Source organism: Girardinichthys multiradiatus, chromosome 12 (genome assembly GCF_021462225.1).
Source record: "Girardinichthys multiradiatus isolate DD_20200921_A chromosome 12, DD_fGirMul_XY1, whole genome shotgun sequence".
NCBI classification, from domain to species: Eukaryota; Metazoa; Chordata; class Actinopteri; order Cyprinodontiformes; family Goodeidae; genus Girardinichthys; species Girardinichthys multiradiatus.
Genome location: NC_061805.1, coordinates 8,434,009 through 8,457,720, shown reverse-complemented (window position 1 = coordinate 8,457,720; position 23,712 = coordinate 8,434,009). Strand labels below are relative to the sequence as shown.

The following is a 23,712-nucleotide window of genomic DNA, read 5'->3' as shown; positions in this document are numbered from 1 at the left end:
TTTTGTTTTTCATTAGTAGGTTTACCTGCGTGTTGAAAGTTCCTTAAATGGAGACTCTGGCCTCAGGCATTCAAACAAACATCTGCCTGTATTATCTAATTAGAATTGCTCCCTAGATTACACGAGTGTTTGGATTTACAAGGAACTTAGATTTAAAGCAGTATTTGCACTACATTAAAATCTACACATTAAAAGTAAACACTGGGGTATAATATGAAAAATACTTGTTTCTCTATATCTGGTTTTTGCTTTCTCGGGATCTGTAATTTTATGCAGTGTTACTGCTCAGTAGGTGTGGGTTTAGTCATGAGAAACAACCCAAAACAAACCTCACTGAAGCTTCTGCTTCTCATTTGTTCACCATTTACAAGCTTGTAAGTCACACAGTAAAAATGTCACACAGGTATGTTAAACTCATTGGGATAATTAATTGAAGGCTTTGAAGAACACACATTTACCCCAACGTTAAAGTTGTGAGACTGTTTTCAATTTTATTTCTGCATCCAGACTTGTTTAGTTATCCCGCTGGCCACCAAAAAGGGTCAGGTCACATTCCTCAGGTGGCACTGGGGTCTTGTAAGAGAGAAGGACTTTATTAATAACAGATGGGCTAAAGTTTGGTCTCTGACCATTGCAGCTACACCAAACTATCTGCTTACACCACCAGGACCATCCACTAAAACCTTAGGAGGCTTCATTTCCGCTTGTAGGTTCTAGCTTGAGGCAGTGTCCTTTAGATTTTACCCCATCTGATGATCTTGAATAGTGAGTGTGCTAAAGAAAACACATGCAGCTTTTGGATATTCTTATTTGTGCTTTTAGTGATTATAATAGTTTGAAGGGATTGTGATGAACTGGGATGAAGGGTGAACCAGGAAAGGGACTAGATCCAGCAACACTGGGCCTGATTTGATGGATACAAGTTAGGGCCTCCTCAGAGGAACATAAATAGCAAGGAAGACTCAAAGCCTTTCTTTCTTGGCTGGTAAACAGAATTGGGTGATAGTCAACTGAACTGACCCCGATCAGTAGCCAGTCGGCCAAAAACAACAACACAAACAAAATTTGTAAGCACTGAAAGCAATGAGCTACCAGTATGCACTAACAACAATTCTTTGTTATGGAAGTTGTTACAGTGGGAAGATGACTTGAAGTTAGCTAATTTCAGTACCAGTGAGGTATATGAAAATGAAGGCTAAACTATTGGTAGCCATTTTACTAATTTGCCATTTTCTACTTTTGCAGCTTTGGTTGATTTGTATACGACCTTGGGTAAGTTTTGTCAAATTGGCAAGGGAGTGAATTGACCAAAAGCCAATGTAAGCAGATACTAGGAAGGCTGTAACCAGAAGGTTGCTGGTTTGAACCCCTAAGTCCATCTCAGTCGTTGAGTCACTGGACAAGACACTTCACATAGCTTGCCTGCTGATAGTGGACAGAGGCCCCAGTGGCGCCAAATGTATGGCAGCCTCACTTCTGTTAGTCAGCCCCAGGGCAGCTATGTCTACAATGTAGCTCACCACTGTCAGTGTGTGAATGTGTTCGTGAATGGACAGATGACTGATTGTAGTGAAAAGCACTTTGGGGTCCTCAGACTTGATAAAGTGCTATACAAATGCAGGTCATTTACCATTTTTCATTATATATTATAAAAACAATAATTAGCTGTACATACACACATACATGTCAATACTGTTCCTTTATCTTATTCTATTTCTATTTCCTAAAGTTTATGTATTTATACTAAATATCTGTATGCTGTGAGCGCTTGCAACCAAAGTCAAATTTCTTGTTTGTGTACACAATTTTGGCTAATAAAGCTGGTTCTGATTCTGATGTGCCAAGTAGAAATACTATAGGAACTTACTGGTCCACTTAGAGGAGTCCTATTCATGTGGTTTACGAGTCATTATCTCAACTCGGCAACTAATGTGGAAAATGTGTACGATTTAGAGCAGCAATGGCATATTCTCTTTTGATAATTTTCTTCTTTCTAAAATATGTACTTGATTTTAAATGTTGAAAGATGACAACATGCTTCAAGCACTGGCATCCAAAATCTATTGTTATTATGATTTTGTAAAACTGGTGGCCCTCATTTACAGTAGACAGACATGTAGCAAAAGTCCTGAGATCAGGAGTCGAACCTTGGACAGCTACAACAAGGAGTAATAGCCTCAGTATATGGTGTACCCACTTTACCACTACACCACATGCTGCCCCATGATTATCTCATTTTAATTAAGAATGATCTAATACGTACATGAAATTTAGGATCGCTAAAGAATTTCAGTCTTGGACAATGTCCTAGTCAATGTGATGAGCTGTCCACTCTTCAATGGAGTGTACAACAAAAGTTATCCATATAAAATGGCTTTTTACTACAGGTTTAGTTGAAGGTTGGTGCTGAAATGCAGGATTGGCTGAATAAACCAGTTTGTTACTTCTCATCCAGTTGTTTTTATCTGTTCCCATAATTTGTATAATGTTGGTGTCTGTTCCTACTGACAGAATGTTAATAAATTATTCTACTATCTTGTAGAAAAACATAATCTCTTCACCCTTTTTTTCCCTCTTTTGCATTCTTGTTGATTTGCATGATAGAAAATACATCGCTTCCCAGAACATGAGATCAAACTAACTGCTTACTTTTTAAAAACTACTGAGATATTAATGTCAGATATTGTATCTAATACAGTGCTTTGCAAAAGTATCCTGTGTCACATTTTTTTCATTTTAAAACTATTTCTAAAAACTATTTATGCCAAAAATAGTAAGGAATCAACTCTTAACAATTAGGAGTTGATTTCTGGATTCCAGTAGAATCACATCATATAAATTAGGTCCAAGTACTGTTGATAAAAACAGTTTATTTCTCTAAAGTTAACAATAACGTCTGAAAATAATAAAACATTTTCCTATTGATGTGGGGCCTTTAAGAACTACTGATTTAATGAGGTGTGGGAAGAAACTGGCCCACCAACAGATTAATGGACAAACCACCTTACAATAAAAGCTTAGTCTGTTTTAATTGCATTTGTCTTTGAAGGCCAACATGAAACTTTAGTTGTTCAACTGTATAGTAAATGCTGTAGTAGATTTAACTGGATCAGACTTTGATCTGTAGTGAGAGATAATGGGATAGAACCAAGTGCAATAAGCAGCCTATTTTACAGTAAGAAAATGCGCTTCATAAAAAGGGGAAAAAGTGTTGTTGGAAGGATATGGGAACAGTGAGCTATACAGCAATAAACAAAGGGGATGTTTTTTTAACAATGTGATTAGGAGGCAAGAAAGTTGTTGATGCCACAGCGATGGAGAAGACAGGCGACGACATTGGAGGAGAGGGGGTGAACTAAAGCTCATTGTTAGGCAGGTGATTTACGAGGGTACAGGGGCTCCCAGACTCGGGCATTGGAAGGATGGATCTTCTGTCACTATAGCACCCACAGCCTTTTGTATCCATTGTTCCTAGGCTGGATTTTTTTGGGGGGGTGGGGTGAAGGCTGGAGCGATTGCCGGTTGCCATTGCAGGGATAGTACATCTTCAGCATAGATCAAAGGCTGTACTGTTCCCACTCTGTAGAGCTCACAACCTTTGAAAACCTACCATAACATCGGAACATGATGTGCCTCTACCAGCAACCCATTAAATATAGAATCTCAATACCCAAATCCTAGATTTTATGATACCCATAGAGCGACAAATTACACCACATTTCCTTTTCTATGAACCTCAAGATGGTATCTCTGCATGTGTTGGGCAGCAGCCACAGGCAGAAAGATGGGCATTTTAGCATATGTGGAATGAGGCCACCAATCTCCCAGTCCCAAACAAACAAGGTTTTCTGACTGCTATTTGCTTTTGTCCAAACACAGTCACCACTACTTGACCTTTCAAAGCCTTGATCATAATGCTCCTCCAGGCTAAAATCAATTACTAGGGGCAGAATCATATTAAACAAAAAGGGCCATGATCTCAGTGTGTGAGTGATCTCAAGTTGGGGATGTCCATTGATTTAGATTCTATGTGAAGTTGTTCCATGTCACTGAATCTACACAAATATTTTCTTCAGACAAGCTAATAGGCTCTCAGACAGCACTGTCCTGATGATTCAGCCTGAATGGTGAAGAAAAACAGTAATTCTCTTCATCGGTGGGTATTCATAAAGTGTATTATCAAGGCGAATGAGGATCTCCACTCTGCTAAAATCTGGAGCAGAAATTCATCACACTCTTTGCTTGAGAAAAATGGTCAACACTTCTCAATCTCCTAAAAAAAAGGAACTTATTCTTCTAAAAGGAAAACCCAAATTCAGCATCAGATGGCAAAAAAATACCTTCACTTGACATGCCTTACAAATAGTGTCGTGCAGAAGACTTTACGCCTCTTGAACTTTTCCACATTTTGTGATGTTAAAACCAGATTTCGTGTGACTAACACAAAGTAGTGCTGGATGCACGTTTAGGGTCGTTGTCCTGCTGGAAGGAAAAACTCCACCCAGTCTCAAGTTGTTTGCAGTATGGTAAATGGTTTCCTTCCAGGATTGCCCAGTATTTAGCTCCATCCACATTTCCGTCAACTCTGACCAGCTTTCCTGTCCCTATTGCAGAAAAGCATCTCCACAGCATGGTCCTGCTGCCACCATGTTTCACGGTTGGGATGGTTGCTTCAAGGTGATTAACATTGCTTGTTTTCCACCGATATAGGTTTCCACATGCGGGCCAAAAACCCCACTTTTAACCTCATTTGACCGGAGCACCTTCCGGCAGTTCCCATGGCTTGTCAAACTGCAAATAGAACTTCTTATAGATTTCTTTAAACAATGACATATTCTTGCCATCCTTCCAGAAAGGCTAGATTTATGAGTGCATACCTAATAGGCTATGTTCACATTGGAGGTCTTAATGCTCATTCTGATTTTTGGCTGAAAAAAATCTGACCGCCATCAGACTTCAATCTGAACGTTTCACCGCCCCAAAGCGACCAGCATGTGCAGAATGTAGAAGTCACACAGCAGCACACTGTTTACATAAGTAATAATAGATGCCGGCGTTACTGCATTATTATTAAGTTGTTGAGCAATGGGAGCCGGTAATACTATGACAACATCATAGTAGGACAAAGTAAGGTAAGACAAAAGAGAGTACAGCTATGGCCTATTGTGGAGCAGTGACTGATACTGCTGTAGAGAAGTCTGTCTGGATGATTGTTCACTGCGGGCACTTTGAAAACTATCGGATACGTATCCGATTTAGTATCACACATGAAAGTGCCACAATTCAGATTTTTTTGGAGGTGAATAGATCGGATTTGGGCCGCATGCGCCTGCAGTGTGAAGGTAGCCATAGTTGTCTGGTCGCCACATTCCACCTTCCAGCTGAGATGTAGATCTCTGAGGTTAGTCCAGAGTTTCGTGGATTTTTGGGCTACTTCTCAGGGCTGTTCTCCCTTATTCAACATACCAGGCGGGTGGATGGTTGTATTTTGTTAGCTTTGGATAGATTTTAACTTGGGTGTCAGAGTAAAGGGGATTGAAAACTAATGCACACCACACTTTTCAGATTTTTAAAAAGCATATGTTGCTTTGCTTCCACCTCACAATTATACACTACTGTCACATAAAATCCCTCCGAAAGCAGTGTAAAGCACTGTCAATACTATATATTTCCACTCACACCATAACAATGTCAGGCCATCATTAGATCATTTATTTTAATCATAAGAGTGCTGTTTAGTGGTTTGCTTTCACATAAACAAACCAGAATAGAGGAAAATAAAATGAAAAACAATATGTTTAAAGCACCCATCTACATCAGCCAAAGATAATTGGGCTCATGTTTATTTGCTGCATGCTCAGCTGCCTGTGTCAATTAGCTGATAATAATGATAAAGGCAGAGAAAAGTGTTAGCTGCCCAGCGATGTTTAGGCCAAGTCCTTTTAGAGTTTAGTGCCCTGTTGAGTAGTGCTATCTAGATCAGTGCCTTATCATGCTCATTAGTTGTCTACTTTCATCTCATTTTACTAATCAGACTTACTCCAGTCTTTTCCTCCATGACCCTAGCTTTAAGTAATGTCAGACCCTTATTAAGTCTGGCACTAGGGTTGTGAATCTAAACCCTCAGTTAGCGATCCATGGTCGGCTTTAATCCATCATTCTGCCTCAGGATTGTGTGAGAGTGCAGTGAGAGCTAGGCAAGGGGAAGGCAGAGATGAAGAGAACAACCTGATGCGTTTTTTATCCCCTCATACACCTCGTATGTGAGTGGAACGGGTTTTCAGCTCACATATCGCCTTCCAGACTCCCACCTTACACCCAAATTGGATTGGAGTTTAACTTCTGATGAACACATTTCAGAAAGATGTAAAAATGAGTTTCATCAGTGGTGTCAATTACACGAGTTGACATCCTAATTTACAAGCGGCCAGAATTGAGAGATGCTTGTTAGTATACTCTGTCTGTTGCGTTAAGCAACATTGTAGGAATTCCTAATATTCATTAAAGATGGCTGACATGGGAAATGAGGATTAATTAACTGACCACAATGTCCGACTAAGAACCTAACAAGAACTGGTTCTAAATTCAGTTCATTTTGGTTCAAATCAATTCATTTATACTCATAGTTCACCACCTAAACATTCTAAACTAAGTTATACATACTTTGTTGAGAATACAGAGTAAAAATCTATATGTTGGTCATAATTTCATTCATACATTTGTATGTTGATTATATTTTCACTTATAATTAGTAACCTACCTTAAATTGATCTTACTGTCTCTGTTTGTATTTGCTTATATAAACTGTTTATTATTATGGCCGAATTATCAAAATAGCTGCTTTCCTTCGAGATTAAAATGAGTCTAAAATTCTGAGTGAAAAACAGTCTAGTTCTACTTGTATTGTAATTGCCACCATGGTCACTTTTAACCCTCTTATCATACAGTCAGTGGAGATGGGATTTGTCAAGAGTTGTTTTTTTTTTTTTTTTTGCCTTTTATAATCCTATTGCATGTAAACACAGTATTACTGAATATAGATACTGAACGCTAAGGCTGCTGAAGCTCAGCACGTTTCTTGATAATTCTGCCGCCATAAAATCCAAATAAATCCAGATGGCCTACATATTGTTTGGTACTAACAGGGTTAACCCTTTAAAAAAATCTTGATTCTGTTTAAGCACATGAGTTGACAACATCTTTAATAGTAGAAATAAAAAACATCTGTGTTGACAACTCACCCGTACAGTAGACTGAGAAAAGTTAGCATGGTAATGCAGCTGCAGCTTCTCAACTCGTGTTTGTTTTGTCTCAGGCCCATAAAGAACTAAATCAGGGTGCAAAAAAACTCAATATAATGGATTCATTTTGATAGTTTGGGGCTGAGCCTTAAGTTTACATTGTTACATTTAAAGCGAAGCCTGAAAGCATTACAATTAAACTTAAAGTGAGGAGAGAGCTAATATTGGGTCCCCACTGAGACACACACACACACACACAGCAGTCAGCCTTGAGTGAAAATGTTGGGGCTCTTTTCTGCATCGAAAATCCAGATTTTACAAGTGAAAAACACAGTGTTAATCTATCGTTAACGCCTGATTAGACCATCGTTAAATCATGTCAGGGTAACTTCAAATTCGCCTTGTAAAAGAGTACTAAATACTTGAGAAGTACTTTTTCATCTGATTAATTTGTGAAAACAATGTAATCATACATACAAAATATAAAATTATGTGCAGATTCTGGTGCTGGAAGTAAAAATAAATCACAGCATTACAAAATACTGTTTTCCACAACAGCAAACTTTTTAAACCAGTGCTTACAGTACACAATGTGTAGATGTTAGAACAGTGCAAAGTACTTCAAATGACAAAATAAACTGTTTGCTAAATATTTACTTGACATCCAAATGGCACAACAGGCTGAGCAGATGGAAAATAACATAAGAACAATGAAGCTTGTGCATGAACTAGAAGTCTCAACAGGCCCAGACGTTTTTCTGTGTCTGGTTAGACTTCTTGGTTAAAACGTATTTGTTTGTCATTCGGTGATGTAACTCAAGGTAGGTAGAGGAGCCAGAAATTGAACTTAAGTAAGAATTGTGTTAATTAATTACAATTAATGTTTCTCAAACAGAAGTAAAAGGTAGAGTGTAGTAAAACTACTCATAACAGTGCATTTGTTTTAAAAAATGTACTTAGATAAATGTAACTAGTTACTAGCCACCTCCGCAATTAACGTAACATGACTGTTAAGTTAATTGGTCTCTCTAAATTGCCCTTAGGTGTGAATGGGTGTGTGTATGATTGTTTGTCCTGTGTGTCTCTGTGTTGCCCTGCGATGGACTGGTGACCTGTCCCGGGTATACCTCACCTCTCGCCCGTAGACTGCTGGAGACAGGCACCAGCTCCCCTGGGATGTCTTTATATTTCAAAGATCCAAAGATTTCAACACTCTCCAGGTGTGTTTAGTGTAATAAAAATAAAAAATAAAACCGTTGCATTATATTTGTCCCAGAAAAACAGGAAGCAATGCATTCCTGATTGCAAGTTCCTGGACACTTTCTCAGGAATTGTTTGAGGTGTATATATGACATTGTGATGATTTTGTAAAAATAAAAAAAAAGGACAAATTACTTCTTACGGTTGGATTACTTCAACACTGAAAGAACGAACTCAAATTAAAAGTTTGGATTTTTCTAAATTATGAATATAAATTTTAGGTGGACGAGAGGAGATAAGACAGAATGGTGAGAGGTGGCGCAGATTGGGCAGGTAAAATGAGAGGTTGAATCTCATCAGCTCCCTTTTGAAGGGGGTCACCATAGAGGAGATTATTGCACAACATCCAGGACAGTGGGTTCAGACAATAGGAACAAGTGTCCCAAATCACTAGGAAATTAAACAGAGATTACAGAATCCCTGCAATCATGAGAAAGTGATGACCATGAGCAAACAGGGAAATGAGCTTGCTCAGATGGAAGAAGGGAGGAGGTGAGGCAAATATGGCTGCACAGAGGGAGCTACATGATAGCATGATGCTGGTTAAATAAAGTCAAATGGAGGGGGAGCGTTGGCCAGCATGCTGGCATCATTTACCTGCATTACCACTTGTTGCCATGCTAGTGGTTGGTTGATGGAGGGGTTAGGTGGCAGAATGGCCCGCTCAAGCTGCAGGGTGACGTTGCGGCGCTCCTCCTCCAGGGCTCGGGTTAGCTGCTCAAAACGCTCCTCCTGCTCCTTCACCGAGGCCAGGATGCTGGCAGCAGAGCGAATGTCATACTCCTCCATGTGCACAGTTGGCTGAAGCTTGGATAGATCTTCCATTACAGGAAGAAGGGGGAGGAGAAAATAGGGAGGGAGGGGTACCAGGTCATTATGGACACCCAGACCCAGCAGGCTGGATGAGTGGCATGAGGTAGAAAGTCAAGTAAAGTCAAGTATGGAATTATATACAGGTCGGGGGGAGGGGGTGATGATGCAGTATTTAGCAAAAAATGTTCTGAACAAAATTCCAACACTTACTAAAAAATAAAAAAAAACAAGCAACTGCAATGGTTGACTGGATGAATAAAGATGTAGGGTTATAGATCATGGAGCCTTTTATTAACAAATCTGTTTAGGTTTGGCTGTAGTTTTAATGCCAAAACCTTGTTGGCACATGATTAAAATTCTTCATCAATGGTAGATTACATAGGGAAGCCTCTGAGGGCTATTCTACTCTGGATGCAGTTTGCTCACCCAGAGATGTTTTATCCTATCACACCATTAAGACACCTTAAGGTACTCCTGATAAAATTCAAAACAATTTTGCAGTTTTACATCAGTGCAGCAAATTGTAATTCCAAAGGCAAAAAAACAGAACGGCACAGCGCAGACCCGAGAGAAGTCAATATTCTTGCTTTTGGAACACCAAAAGGGGTGAAGGATGTCACAGCTCTAAATGAACAATCACAGCTAGTGTAGAGGAGCAGTGCTGTCATTGGTTTACAGTCATGCATACAGCCATTTCACTTTCTGACCTACAAGCACAGTTACAGGCCAAACGTCCAACACATGCAAGATTCCTGCAGCCATCATTTACAATAACCCACACTTATCACACATGCAGTATCCATCACACACACACACCACACACTCTCTGATATCCATTACTGATAAAGGCATGATATCAATGGGCTGACAGCACGGTAACAAAGGAGGCTGGAAATACAAATCCACAACAGTATGGGCCAAGGAGATAAGCAGGTGTTAGAAAACAGTCACCTCAGTTCTAATGAAGCACAGCAATGAAGCAAAACCAAGAATGGAGAGCTGGTAGGAGAGGAAAACAAGAACAGGAGGGAGACAAAAGAGAAAAGGCAAGACATTTTTTTTAAACTGAAACAAACATTATCTGACAGCATGTCTCTAACTTTCTTCCATTTTATGTTTTTTTTAATGTTCTTATGTTTTAGGTAAAGTCTAAAAATAAGCTAACATGAAAAGAACAGGTGACAGTATACGTCTTTGATTATACAGATGCAGGCTAATGTGGTGGCAGCCCTCATAAAGATGTGTAAAAAGCCTTTAAATAAATTCAAATTTTATTGCAGCAACACAATATCACTTTGAAGGTTTGGAAAAATCCAACTTTTAGCGCAAGTAGTGGTTCCCATAACAATCATTGTAAAATAAATGTTACTGAAGCATCTTAAAATTCATACTTGACTTTTTCATATTTTGTTAGAGTTCCCCCAGGGGATATATATGGCATTACATCAAGGCCCATTTTTTCCAGCTCCTAGCCACTAGTTTGGACCAGAACCTAAGATTGTCTTACCTTCAAACACAATGAGCAAGATCATCAGGGAGATTTTTTCTGATTTAGCATATTGACAAAAATCACTCAAGTGGATATAGTTTGAAACCAATGATGTATATGTGGGAAAGCACCTTAGGTCATAATCTACCCGTGTTAGGTTTTTAGTTTGAGTTCTGTTTACCTTCCTTACACTGCCATATTTTTCACTTGCTTTATTGAGTTCATTCAGGTTTATTAGATTCATTCTGTTGTTTAGTTTTTGTTACTTCCCTGGATTCCTGTGTTAGATATGTTAGTTTGTATATCTCCCCTGTTAATGCACTCCCCTGATTATTAGGGTTAATTTACCAACCTCCTTCAGTTGCCGTCCTCCACCAGCTGCACCCAATCCTCTCCTTGATTAGCTCTCTCAGTCCATTGGTCCACTGTCCACTTTCTTCAGTATTTATGCTCTCTGGTTTTCATTTTTTGCCACAAGTTCCCCCTGATGTCTACCCTGTTACTACCCAGCTTGCTACCTGGCTATTTCCTAGTGTTTTTCCTGCCTGGATTTATGTTACCTGCATGTTGCTTATCATCCTGCTCTTTGTAAGTTTTGGCTTTGTAGATTCATCATTCAAACCATTTTCAACTCACCATGATGCTCCTCGGCTCCGCTCTGCACGTGGGTCCTACACAGCCTCAGCACACCATGACACCTTATGCACACTGTTAAGTATGGTGGAGGATCTGTGATGCTATGGGCCATTTTGTATTTCAAAGCCACTGGGAACCTTATTAGTGTGCATGTCGTCTGTAATTCTTGTAAAGATCTGAAGATTTTCGGTAAAAATCTGGTGGACTCAATAAACTGAAAAACGTTTGTCATCGGACCTTACAGCAGAATAATGATGGCCAGATCAATACTGAAAACACTGAAATGGTTCACCAGACACAAAATCAATCTTCTTTAATGACCATCATAGTCTCCAGACCCCAATGCCCTATAGAAAGCCTGTTGGGTGAGCAGAAGAGGAGAGGGCATTGGACTCTGGACCATCTAGAGCAACTGTCTGCTCTATGGACAGTCTGTAACTTCAACCTGATACAATAAAAGACTTAATGCTTCCTTTTTAGATTTATTTGTTTAAAACAGGGGCAGCACCAGGATAGCCCAAGGCTAGTTTCCATCTGTTTGTCCCTCAGCAGGTTGATGTTGACATACATAGACAAATGACAACGGCCCCTAATAATACACACAAATATGTCAAAGAGTAACCGTTAATAAAACAATTTCTACTTATGATAAGGGGTCGTGCAAAGTATTGACAGCCGGGATACCAATAATTGTTAGTGATTTTATAATCACTGACAATTCTTATAAAATCAGTGATTTTATAAAAACAATTATTTCTCAATGTGGGATTTTTTTTCTCCAACTGAATAAATGTACTAACTCTAAAGGTTGGCCTTCTTGGCGTCCCTGTCGGGGGTGCTGGATAGTGCCCCTCCCGGGGACTCCATTATTCTGCTGGGGGACTTCAACGCCCACGTGGGGAACGACAGTGACACCTGGAGAGGCGTGATTGGGAGGAATGGCCTCCCCGATCTGAATCCGAGTGGTGTTTTGTTATTGGACTTCTGTGCTAGTCACGGATTGTCCATAACGAACACCATGTTCAAACATAAGGGTGTCCATCAGTGCACTTGGCACCAGGACACCCTAGGCAGGAGGTCGATGATCGACTTTGTTGTCGTATCATCAGACCTTCGGCCGCATGTTTTGGACACTCGGGTGAAGAGAGGGGCTGAGCTGTCCACTGATCACCACCTGGTGGTGAGTTGGATCCGCTGGAGGAGGAGAAAGCCGGACAGACTTGGCAGGCCCAAGCGCATAGTGAGGGTCTGCTGGGAACGCCTGGCGGAGCCCTCGGCCAGGGATGTATTCAACTCCCACCTCTGGGAGAGCTTCGACCAGATCCCGGGGGATGTTGGAGACATAGAGTCCGAGTGGACCATGTTCTCCGCATCTATTGTCGATGCTTCTGCCCGTAGCTGCGGCCGTAAGGTCTGCGGTGCCTGTCGCAGCGGCAATCCCAGAACCCGGTGGTGGACACCAGCAGTAAGGAATGCTGTCAAGCTGAAGAAGGAGTCCTATTGGCTGTGGTTGGCTTGTGGGACTCCTGAGGCGGCTGACGGGTACCGTGAGGCCAAGCGTGCTGCGGCCCGGGCTGTGGCAGAGGCAAAAACTCGGGCCTGGGAGGAGTTCGGTGAGGCCATGGAGAAGGACTACCGGTTGGCCTCAAAGCGATTCTGGCAAACCATCCGGCGCCTCAGGAGGGGGAAGCAGTGCTTCGCCAACACTGTTTACAGTGGGGGTGGGGAGCTGCTGACCTCGACTGGGGACATTATCGGCCGGTGGAAGGAGTACTTCGAGGATCTCTACAATCCTGCCATCACGCATTCCGTGGTGGAAACAGAGGCTGGGGTCTTGGGGTTGGACTCTTTCATCACCCAGGCTGAAGTCACCGAGGTGGTTAAAAAGATCCGCGGTGGCAAGGCTTCGGGGGTGGATGAGATCCGCCCTGAGTACCTCAAGTCTCTGGATGTTGTAGGGCTGTCATGGTTGACACGCCTCTTCAACATTGCGTGGCGGTCGGGGACAGTGCCTCTGGTCTGGCAGACTGGGGTGGGCACTATCCACCACCCCCCGACAGGGACGCCAAGAAGGCCAACCTTTAGAGTTAGTACATTTATTCAGTTCATAAGAAGGGTGACCGGAGGGTGTGTTCCAACAACAGGGGGATCACACACCTCAGCCTCCCTGGTAAGGCCTACGCCAGGGTATTGGAGAGGAGAGTCCGACCGATAGTCGAAGCTCGGCTTCAGGAGGTGCAGTGTGGTTTTCGTCCTGGCCGTGGAACACTGGACCAGCTCTATACCCCCTACAGGGTACTCGAGGGTTCATGGGAGTTTGCCCAACCAGTCCACATGTGTTTTGTGGACCTGGAGAAAGCATTCGACTGTGTCCCTCGTGATGCCCTGTGGGGGGTGCTCCAGGAGTATGGAATCGGTGGCCCTTTACTAGGGGCCATCCGGTCTCTGTACAAGCTGAGCAGGAGTTTGGTTCGCATTGCCGGCACTAAGTCGGACCTGTTCCCAGTGCATGTTGGTCTCCGACAGGGCTGCCCTTTGTCACCAGTCCTGTTCATAACTTTTATGGACAGGATTTCTAGGTGCAGCCAAGGGCCGGAAGGGGTCTGGTTTGGGGACCAGAGGATTTCGTCTCTTCTTTTTGCAGATGACGTGGTCCTGCTGGCCCCATCTAGCCAAGACCAACAGCATGCACTGGGGCAGTTCGCAGCCAAGTGTGAAGCGGCTGGGATGAAGATCAGCTCCTCCAAGTCCGAGGCCATGGTTCTCGACCGGAAAAGGGTGGCTTGTCCTCTTCAGGTTGGAGGGGAGTTCCTGCCTCAAGTGGAGGAGTTTAAGTATCTTGGGGTCTTGTTCACAAGTGAGGGAAGAATGGAGCGGGAGATCGACAGACGGATCGGTGCGGCTGCCACAGTAATGGGGGCGCTGTGCCGGTCCGTTGTGGTGAAGAGAGAGCTGAGCCGCAAAGCAAAGCTCTCAATTTACCGGTCGGTCTACGTTCCTACCCTCACCTATGGCCATGAACTTTGGGTCATGACCGAAAGAACGAGATCCCGGATACAAGCGGCTGAAATGAGCTTCCTACGTAGGGTGGCCGGGCACTCCCTTAGAGATAGGGTGAGGAGCTCGGCCATCCGGGAGGGGCTCGGACTAGAGCTGCTGCTCCTCCACATCGAGAGGAGCCAGTTGAGGTGGCTCTGGCATCTATACCGGATGCCTCCTGGGCGCCTTCCTCGGAAGGTGTTCCAGGCACGTCCCACCGGGAGGAGGCCCAGGGGACAGCCCAGGACACGCTGGAGGGACTATGTCTCTCGGCTGGCCTGGGAACGCCTTGGGCTCCCCCTGGAGGAACTGGAGGAGGTGTCTGGAGAGAGGGACGTCTGGGCGTCTCTGCTGAGTCTGCTGCCCCCGTGACCCGTTCCCGGATAAGCGGAAGACGACGAGTACGAGTATGAGTACTCTAAAGGTTAGACTTTTATGAGTTTTTTTTAGACTAATATTATGCTACTGCAATAAAAGATCAATTTATTTAACATTGTACACAATTTTATAAAGGGAGGCCACCAAATTTCTGCGTCTGTATATTTTTTGGATGTTTTCACTGTTGCTAATGATGAACCAAATGGTTCTCAATACTTTCCTTAGCTAAATTCTTCAATACAGCCCACACTATCACAGTTAACACAGAAAACGAACTTAAAATCGAAAAACAGCACTTGTCATCCAGCCCTCACCTCCACCATGGTTCTTATCATATAAATGCTACAGAAAAATGACAGATGGTAATTTTGGAATGAAACAGAATAAAAACTGTTCAACCCTTTGCCCTTGTCTTTAATGAATGAACCATTGTACAATAAACACTTAACAGATCCAGCATAAAAAGCTTCAGCAGCAAAGATGACATTATGTGATGAGGCACATCGTATCAAAGCATACTGACCATATCACTAAGACAAAGATAGGGGACGAGTGGCTTGGCTCTGGTGGGATCATCAATGCAGGCACAATGATTCGAATTTTAAACAGGCCGGACTCTGGAAGCAGAGTCCATGATATGTCAGTCTGAGACTATGTGCACATGAAAAGTAGTCATTCTTTAATATAGGACCTGTTGAGCACAAAGTCCTCATTCCCTTTGAAGCACACAATCTCTCTTTGATGTTTGTTGCATGCTTATCATTTATTTATCTTGTCTGACTCCTCTATCCAGAGTGCTGTGTGCCAAGGAGACTGTGCTCCGAAACTTAAACTCCACATCCATTTGAATGACAGAGAAGGCCACTTCTTTGTCTTTATACCTTTCTCTCTTCGTTGATCTCACCAAACATTCCTGGATGGTGTTCATTTGCAGAAGGCAGCTGGTGCCGCGGGTTCAAAATGGAAACACTGCTTTGTAAGGAGAGATATGAAAATAACATGCCTGTCTTTATTAAAAGTCATCCGATACTTGAGATAAGTGGCATCAGTGGAGGTTCCTAAAGCAATGCTGATTGGACACACTTGAGCACAGACTCTAATGATTCACACCCCTCTGGGGTTGGAGGGGCGACTGAGCCGTTGCTTCCTGAGTCACTGGGGGAATAATATGACAAGCATGTCAGCTATGCCACACAGCTTATCATTAAACACCTCCTTCTGGCCCTGCTTAAAATAGCCTAGAATGCAAGAGAAGGGGCATCTAAAGAATTCCCCTCCACCACCGCAGCTTTTTTTATTTTTTAAAGTTCCGACTCAACAGATGTTTGCTAATAGCCTCGGTCAAAGGGGATAAAAACAAAGCAAAGGTCTGCACGTTTAACCCCAGTCTCAGTTACACATGCTCCAGTTACTACCAACTTCATGTGATGGAAACAAATCGAAGATAAACTCCCAAACCAAGACTGTCATTTCTAAACACCAAGTGGTTAATTCGTAAAGAGGGGGGATAATTATGAGCAAACAGGAAAAAGTGGAAAATGATTTATTAATTTCACAAAAACACATGGGTTGGATTTCAGCACCTTATGGCATAAATATCACTAATTAAAAAAGAAAAAAAAAACATAAATTATAATTCATAGTGGAGTGTCTGCTCCAAATTTGTTGCAAGACTTTTTCCTGAGCAGTAAACACATCTCAGCGTAAATACACAGCTCTAAAAATAGCTTGGCAGTAGAAATAAAAACGCAACCGCAAATTTTAAAGTGGAACAGCAGATACTGGAAAAAGGCGTGGTAAAATATCTAGCAATAAATCTGTGTCAGTCTGTCCATCAGTTCTATGAGTCACTTTGACAAACAAATCTCCAAAAGACTGTGCACAAAACGTATCGTCTGTTTCATGATTTGACAAGAAATTCATGAAAATCTCATGTTTTCATAAAACACTGCGGACAACATTGTGGGATCAGGTAGAAATAAGAGGACTGTGGGCTTATGTCAAACAGGAATTATGGAGGCTGATCTTGTATTCTATCATACTTGAAAAGTATTCACGCCTCATGAAATTACCACCACAACCACCTTTGTGTTGTGTTGGGAATAAATGTGACAGACCAACACAAAGTAGTGCATAATTGTGAAGTGCTTGAAATGTGCTTGAAACATGTCAGAGAACATTAGCGAACAGTCTAATGACAGCACTGTTCAGTCCATCATCTGAATATGGAGAGAGTATGTCACATCTGTAAATCTGCCAAACCATCCACCTAAACTGGCATACCAGGAAAGGAGAGCATAACTCAGAGAAGCAGCCAAGAGGCTCGTGGTAACTCTGGAGGAGCTGCAGAAATTCAGAGCTAAACGGGAAGAATGTGTGGACAGCTATTAGTCATGCACTCATCATATCTGGCCTTTATGGAAGGAATCCTGGAAAAAAGTCATAAGACGTGTCATTTAAAGTTTTCCTTAAGCCATGTAGGTGACACAGGAAAGATGGATTTTTGCACAGAAGAATGGGCTAAAATTTCAGTCTCTAGATGTGCAAAGTTGGTGGAGACATATACCCATAAATCACAGCTGTAAATGCAGTGACAGGTGGTTCTGCAACGTCTTGAGACTGGGGGGCAAATCACAAATACATGGCCCAATTTTGACACCTTTATTCATAAACGTTTTTGAAATCCACTTATAATTTTTATTCCACTTTACAAATAAGCACAATACCCTATCAAATAAAATCTCATTTTAAATGCATAGAAGTCTGTGTCTGTAATGTGACAAATTATGAAAACATTTAAGTGGTAGAAATACGTTTGCAAGTTACTGAAATCTTCTTTGCAATTTAAATGAACCATATGGAAAAAGAACCTGAACTGTCTCTAGAGACTAGAGTTAATCTCTTATACGTTGCTGTCGGTAATTTTGCTGCATTATCATCAGTTTGAATTAAGATCTGAATTAAGATAACTAGCTGGTGTGACTATTCTCACCAACTCATCAACTATCAGGAATAGACTATATGAGCATTATTCCCAAATATGAAACTCTTTTCTCCTAAAGTTTAGTTTTAGCTACAGACTGAAATCAGAGACCTTTCAGGAGGATGCCAGTATCTTGTGGTTGAAGCTCCCAGTGGCACAGGTGGTTACTTAAAAACACTTGCTCTTCCTTGTGTGTGTGTGTGTGTGTGTGTGCACACCTGCATGATTCAAGAAATATTTGCCCTTCACTAAGCAGTCCAGTATGGCAGTGGTCTGAATGATGGTGACAGATGGATAACATTTCACGTGACACTTTTTTTCCTGTTGTACTAGATTTGAAAGCTAAAAGCTTGAGTTTATAAAAATACTTTATATTAGCACAGCTAGGGGTGATAGTGGAGGTCATCTATCTTCTCTTGCTCAGGAAAGGATTTTAGCTCCAAATGCTGTGATGCAAGGCTTTTTTTTATTTTGTTTGTCTAAAGATAACCTCCAGTGAACTATGGAAGAAAACAGATGTGTTGTTATGTTGGAAGAGCTGCATGACAAAGTGCTGAGGAGGAAGCCCAGCAGACTGCTGTGTTTTTGTTTTTGACTCTCTTTGACTGATGAAGCAGTGCAAAACCTGTCTTCTCATGCTGTAGACAATATCTGATTTTAAACCTGAGACAGAAAAGGGGCTACTGGAGACCACTACAATCCATGAGTCAGTCCTAGTTGGCTTCTATAAGCCCTGTTCACCCCTTGCACTAACATACATCCTTAGTGATCTGACTGTGTCTAAACAGGGCTAAATACAGGTGTGCACTAAAGACACTGAATGAACCATCCATTGGCATGTGCCTCCAATCAAGCAGCAGAATTACCTTGAAGCCCCAGTTTAAATAATGTAAACAGCATAATCAAAATCATCCCTGCTATCAGATAATCTAAAGAGATTATACAGCTTTCTGGAGCACTGTGAATTAGGATTTCATTTTAGATAAAAGTTTTAGTTGTTGCAATCATCTCATTAAATAAATCAGGATTTTACCTGTCAGTTGCTAAGTGAGTGTCTCTCTACTATCTACTATGTAGTTTATAATTTATCATTTCTGGAGCTGACTGAACTTGCAGATACTGAGCTATGTGAAATCTCACGTTATTCATTCTCTATTAGCATGGGCAGATCCAGGGGAGTGGCATGGGGGGACAATTGCTATGCAAAAAGAAAGCCTTGTCAGCCCAGCTGCCACCCTAGTTGATAGTTTTTATATAAAAAAAAAAAAGGTGCTGACTTACTGCAAATGTATGGGAGCAAACCTCATATGTACAACTGCACTTGAATGCATCATGACACGCCAGTTTTTGCTGGATTTTTTATAACTGATATGATTTTGTGAAAAGCGTGGGCTGGACTATGAAGAAAAACCTTTTAGGCCAAGGCTACGATGGCACTGCAGAGATTAGCGTGGAACATTTAGGTGTTTCAATGGAAACAAAAGTAGCCAAACAGACTTTCTAAGTTATTTTACAGCTACTGCTTTGTTTGTGAAAAAGTATAAAAGTCTGAATTTGGGGACTTTTCACTCTCAGGCTGGTATACTTACATGTGAATCAGCCAGAATGCATGTTCATACGAGGGTCTAAACTGGACAATAGAGACTGAAGCTAGACATTACTTCTGACCAATGAACTGGATTAACTTCTTGGGCAACTCCTGCTGCTGGATGTCAAGAGATGTGACACCTGCTGCTTCCTCTGTAGAACAGTTTCATCTTCTACTAGTCAAAGAGGACTTTACCAATATCCTTTTGACAAGAAACACATATTTTTGTTTTATTTAATTATATTTGAAATGAGAAACACTTACTCACTTAAGATTTTTTTGAAAAAAAAACTTGTTTAACTAGGAGACTGTGGCTCAGTAGGAAGAGTAGTCATCTTGCAATCAGAAGGTTGTGGGTTCGATTCCAGCTTTCTCCTGCCATAGGTCGATGTGCCCCTGGGCAAGGCACTTAACCTCAAGTTGCCTACCGATCGGTGTATGAATGTGTGAGCGTTAGTGAGGGCAATTGGGTGAATGTGGCTCTAGTGTAAAGCGCTTTGAGTGGTCTGCATGACTGGAAAAGCACTATATAAGTTCAGTCCATTTACCATTTAACTAAAGTAATATTTCATGGCACTATAGTGATGTAAAATGGTTTTAGGAATCTTACTCTCACTCTTACTTTTCAAAAAAGTGTTTCAATGCCCATGAATAAATTATTAATGATGTTAAATTAGATTACTGTGCTGAAGATCATTGTCTAATCTAATGAACTTCTAGTATGAACAATTTTACACCATCATTGACTGTTTGAAAGAAACAGCACAAAATTGCAGGAAGTAAGAAAAGCATTTTCTCAGGGACAAAAAATCCCTTTCAGGATCCCAGTTGCATTAAACAATGTTAAATAAAGTGCTAATGCCCAAATAGGTCATTGTGGAAAGATGCCAGGACAAACACAGCTTAGTGAGGTGCATGGGTTCTATATATAACATTATTTTTATAGCTGGAGGAAAAGGAATTCAGCTGCTGTTTAACATCCATATTTTAGTCAATCCTTTTTCTTTAAACCGCCTTTCTGTGTCTGAGATTTCAGGGTGAAAAAATATGTACGAACACATGCACAAGTATCAGAAGATACGTAAACATGCAATGCATTTCTTTGTTATTCCTAAAAAGGAGATGGCAATTATTAAAACATTTAGGTCGATAGGAAGCTGTCTGTTTTAGATGTTTCTTTTCTTCTGTTTCAAATGTTAATGCTGCATTATTTAAAAAAAAACAACAACAAAAAACATTACAGTATAAGCAATAAATGAGTGAAGTTTCTGAAAGGCGTATGTGTAATTTTGAGAAAATGGCTGTTTTTCAGTGGAGGCAAATAAATAAAGCCACAAGGAAGTCATTGTTTGCACAGTTAAAGCATAAAACTACATCAGTAACTATATTTTAGCCACTGCTCATGCCATCTGTCTAACGTCTTCTCTAAAGTTTTAAAAGCAAAATCATGGAAAAAAGAACAAGTGTCTTTGCAGCATAGAATAGACCTAAATTGCAATTAAGTTTCTCAAGTTGTAACTAACCATAGGTGACAGACTTCAAACATTCAATTACGAGTCTGAGTCTGCCTTTAGATATCTTGGTCCAGAACAAATGCCCTCTGCCTTTCTGCTCTAAAGCACACTGTGATCTGTGAAGAGAACTAAAAATCAGTTTTCTCCACCTGATTTAGAAGTGTGAATTATTCAAATTACAGCACCCTACCTAGAGGAAATAAAACTCTTAAATGCATTGAAAAAAAGAAAAATCCTACGAGGTACTTCAGTAATAATGGAAAGCTCTCCCACAGAGAGATAAAGAAAGAAAAGTCTTGAAGTGGCAAAACAAAGAAATAAAAAATGTGAAAAAGAAAAAAAAAGGAAATGTAATTACCTCAGTGATGAACTGAACACTGTGATTAAAGAAAGCATGGGTTGTAGAGAGAGAAAGTGGCTGTACCTTTGATGTGAGTCCCCTCAGACCACAAGCAGGCTGAGGACAGCAGTAGCTCTGCTGGAGTCAAGACGTTTGTTCAGTCCGTCAGGGGAGATCTGCTGATTAAAAAACAACAAAGAATATATAGTAAAACTTTTCAGCCAGCCCACTGACAGCGTATACTTAATAAAAAAAAAAATCTTGTGTAATGTAGTAACAAATATATGGAAGATTCACTGCAAGTTCACGCTCTCCTTTTAACATTGACAAGATCTTTTGCTAATGCTTAAATGAATATGGCAGCTTTTGGTTTCCAAACACACCACACTCCTCTGTATCTATGCTATCTATGATGTGTGTTTTCTAGTTTATGCAGACAACCTGCTGCTAACTCTTCCCAAAAACCAAAGGTACAAATATTCTTAGGACATCACATTAACTTCCTTAAAGAGATCATGTTGCCCTGTCTTTCTCCAACAAGTCGTTCTGGGGAAGACCTTGTGCAGTCTAGATTTTTGTTAAATGTGCAGACTGTGCACACCAACAGCAAGTGTCAACAATTACACAATGCACAAAATTAAACCACTGGAAGACAAAGCATTTATCACTTAGGTACCGCAAGGATGCAAAATATAAGGTGGTTGAGTAAACTTTAAATCCCTGTTTCAAATGTTGGGAACCAAAATAGTCTAAATGTGAGCTTGTGTTTGTTGGCTAGGCCCCATTGACTTACATGAATAGGCATGTTGAAAGCCTTAAAGACAATGTTCCATATCGCAATACATGCTTTGCATGGAACTAATCTTAGAACAGACTGAAAACCATTTCTGGTCTAAGTAATCATAAACAGCCGGGTAAATATCTTACTGAAGCTGATAATGAAGCAACAGAATATAAAAGAGTTTGCATGAAGTACTATGACATTTCTGAGACTGAAATTTTAATATGGCAAAAACCCACTTTTCACTGACTTTCTGCTGAGCTATAATCACTGTTTCTTTAAACTAAAATCTGACTACTGCCTACTCAAGGTAAAATACCTGCTGCTTGTAACCTCAACAAAGAGCCTTATATTAAATAATCTGAATCATCCTTTCAACTCCACTTCACTTGTACCTTGAATAAAATTGAATCATCATTGTATTCTTTCAACAAATGGAAGTCTTTTGACTGGAGGCATGATCTGCAGCCACTGCAGCACTTGGTGATGAGTCGGAACATGAACATTTTTCTGATGAATAAAGGTGAAAAACTGAATCTGAATGTATTGATCAGACTTTACCAGCAGTGCCAATACATGAGTAGTGTGCTGTAGGTGACTAATATGAACTGACGAGAGAAGCAGTCACAATATTTAAGAAATGTTCAGTTTTATAAAGAGAAACTCATTTGCCACCTTTTTCATTAGTCAGTGACTGTTTATACCCATGATGCTGATTTTAATCTGAAAAGACTCACAATAAGAAACACAAAGATGGCAATTAGAGAAGTTTATTGATAAAAGTTTACATCTTTGGCGCTCGGACCCAGGAGGAAGACATGAATGCTGAGAATGACATGAGCTTGAATGAATGTCTTAGGCTTAGAATTAGAGGAGTCTTCCCCCACCCTTGGGATCCGATACTGGAGGTGGAGTGAAGGTGAGGGAGCCCGGAGGAGTATGGAAGGGAGATGGTGGAGGTGGGGCGGAGGAGGGTCGAAGCTCAGTTGAAGAGCGGGGGGATCTATGAATGGAGGTCCTCAAAAGCGAAGCCTCGGAAGATGATTGATTGAAGACACATGTGGGATCTGACACTGATTGGATGGAGGAGAGACGCATGGTGGAGTCATAGAACGGCCGGGTGGTGGAGGTGAGTCTTTCAGTTTGAATTTTCGTCAGAACTCCATTTTAGAAAACGTTTTAATCAATTATACTTTAAACAAATAGTTTCAAGCTAGGAACTTCCCACAAAGAAAAGATAATAGTGATCAGTACTCACTAAATAAAAGAGCCTGAAGGTTCTCAGGCAGATATCTGATTGTTTCTAACGAGGCAACACTTACTCAATACTTCAAAGAAACCATTTTGTTGGCTTTGTTGACCTTCACATTTTTACTGAGACACTTGAGAAATACAAACATCACAAACACAGAGAAAAACAAAGGTCTCAAATCAGTACTGCAGGGCAAATTATCTTTGAGGAATCATGCCAGGGGATGAATCGTTCTGTCATCCAATCAGACCTGTCCACAGGCTCTGTTCTCTTTGATGGCTGAGGAAACACAAGGCCTGCCAGCTGAACTGTTGGACTGACCACCCCCATGAAGATGTGACTAATGATGGCTTCAAACACTCCTGTTTCCACACTTCCTTGCAGCTTAACATTCATTC

General features: G+C 41.0%; 1 protein-coding gene across 10 annotated transcripts in view; it reads right to left on the bottom strand.

Moving 5' to 3' along the window:
• arvcfb (ARVCF delta catenin family member b) overlaps nt 1-23,712 on the bottom strand; it is a 336,448-nt gene that overhangs the window by 153,069 nt on the left and 159,667 nt on the right. For 7 of the 10 annotated variants that reach the window (XM_047381042.1, XM_047381035.1, XM_047381034.1 and 4 more), the window contains 3 exons: nt 21,366-21,460; nt 10,266-10,313; nt 9,099-9,319 (listed from right to left, as the gene is read on the bottom strand). In XM_047381042.1, coding sequence (XP_047236998.1) covers nt 9,099-9,290 — 192 coding nt within the window. In that variant the 5' untranslated portion in view covers nt 9,291-9,319; nt 10,266-10,313; nt 21,366-21,460. The remainder of the gene's footprint in view (nt 1-9,098; nt 9,320-10,265; nt 10,314-21,365; nt 21,461-23,712) is intronic. The other 3 variants (XM_047381036.1, XM_047381044.1, XM_047381045.1) reach the window with 3 other exon arrangements.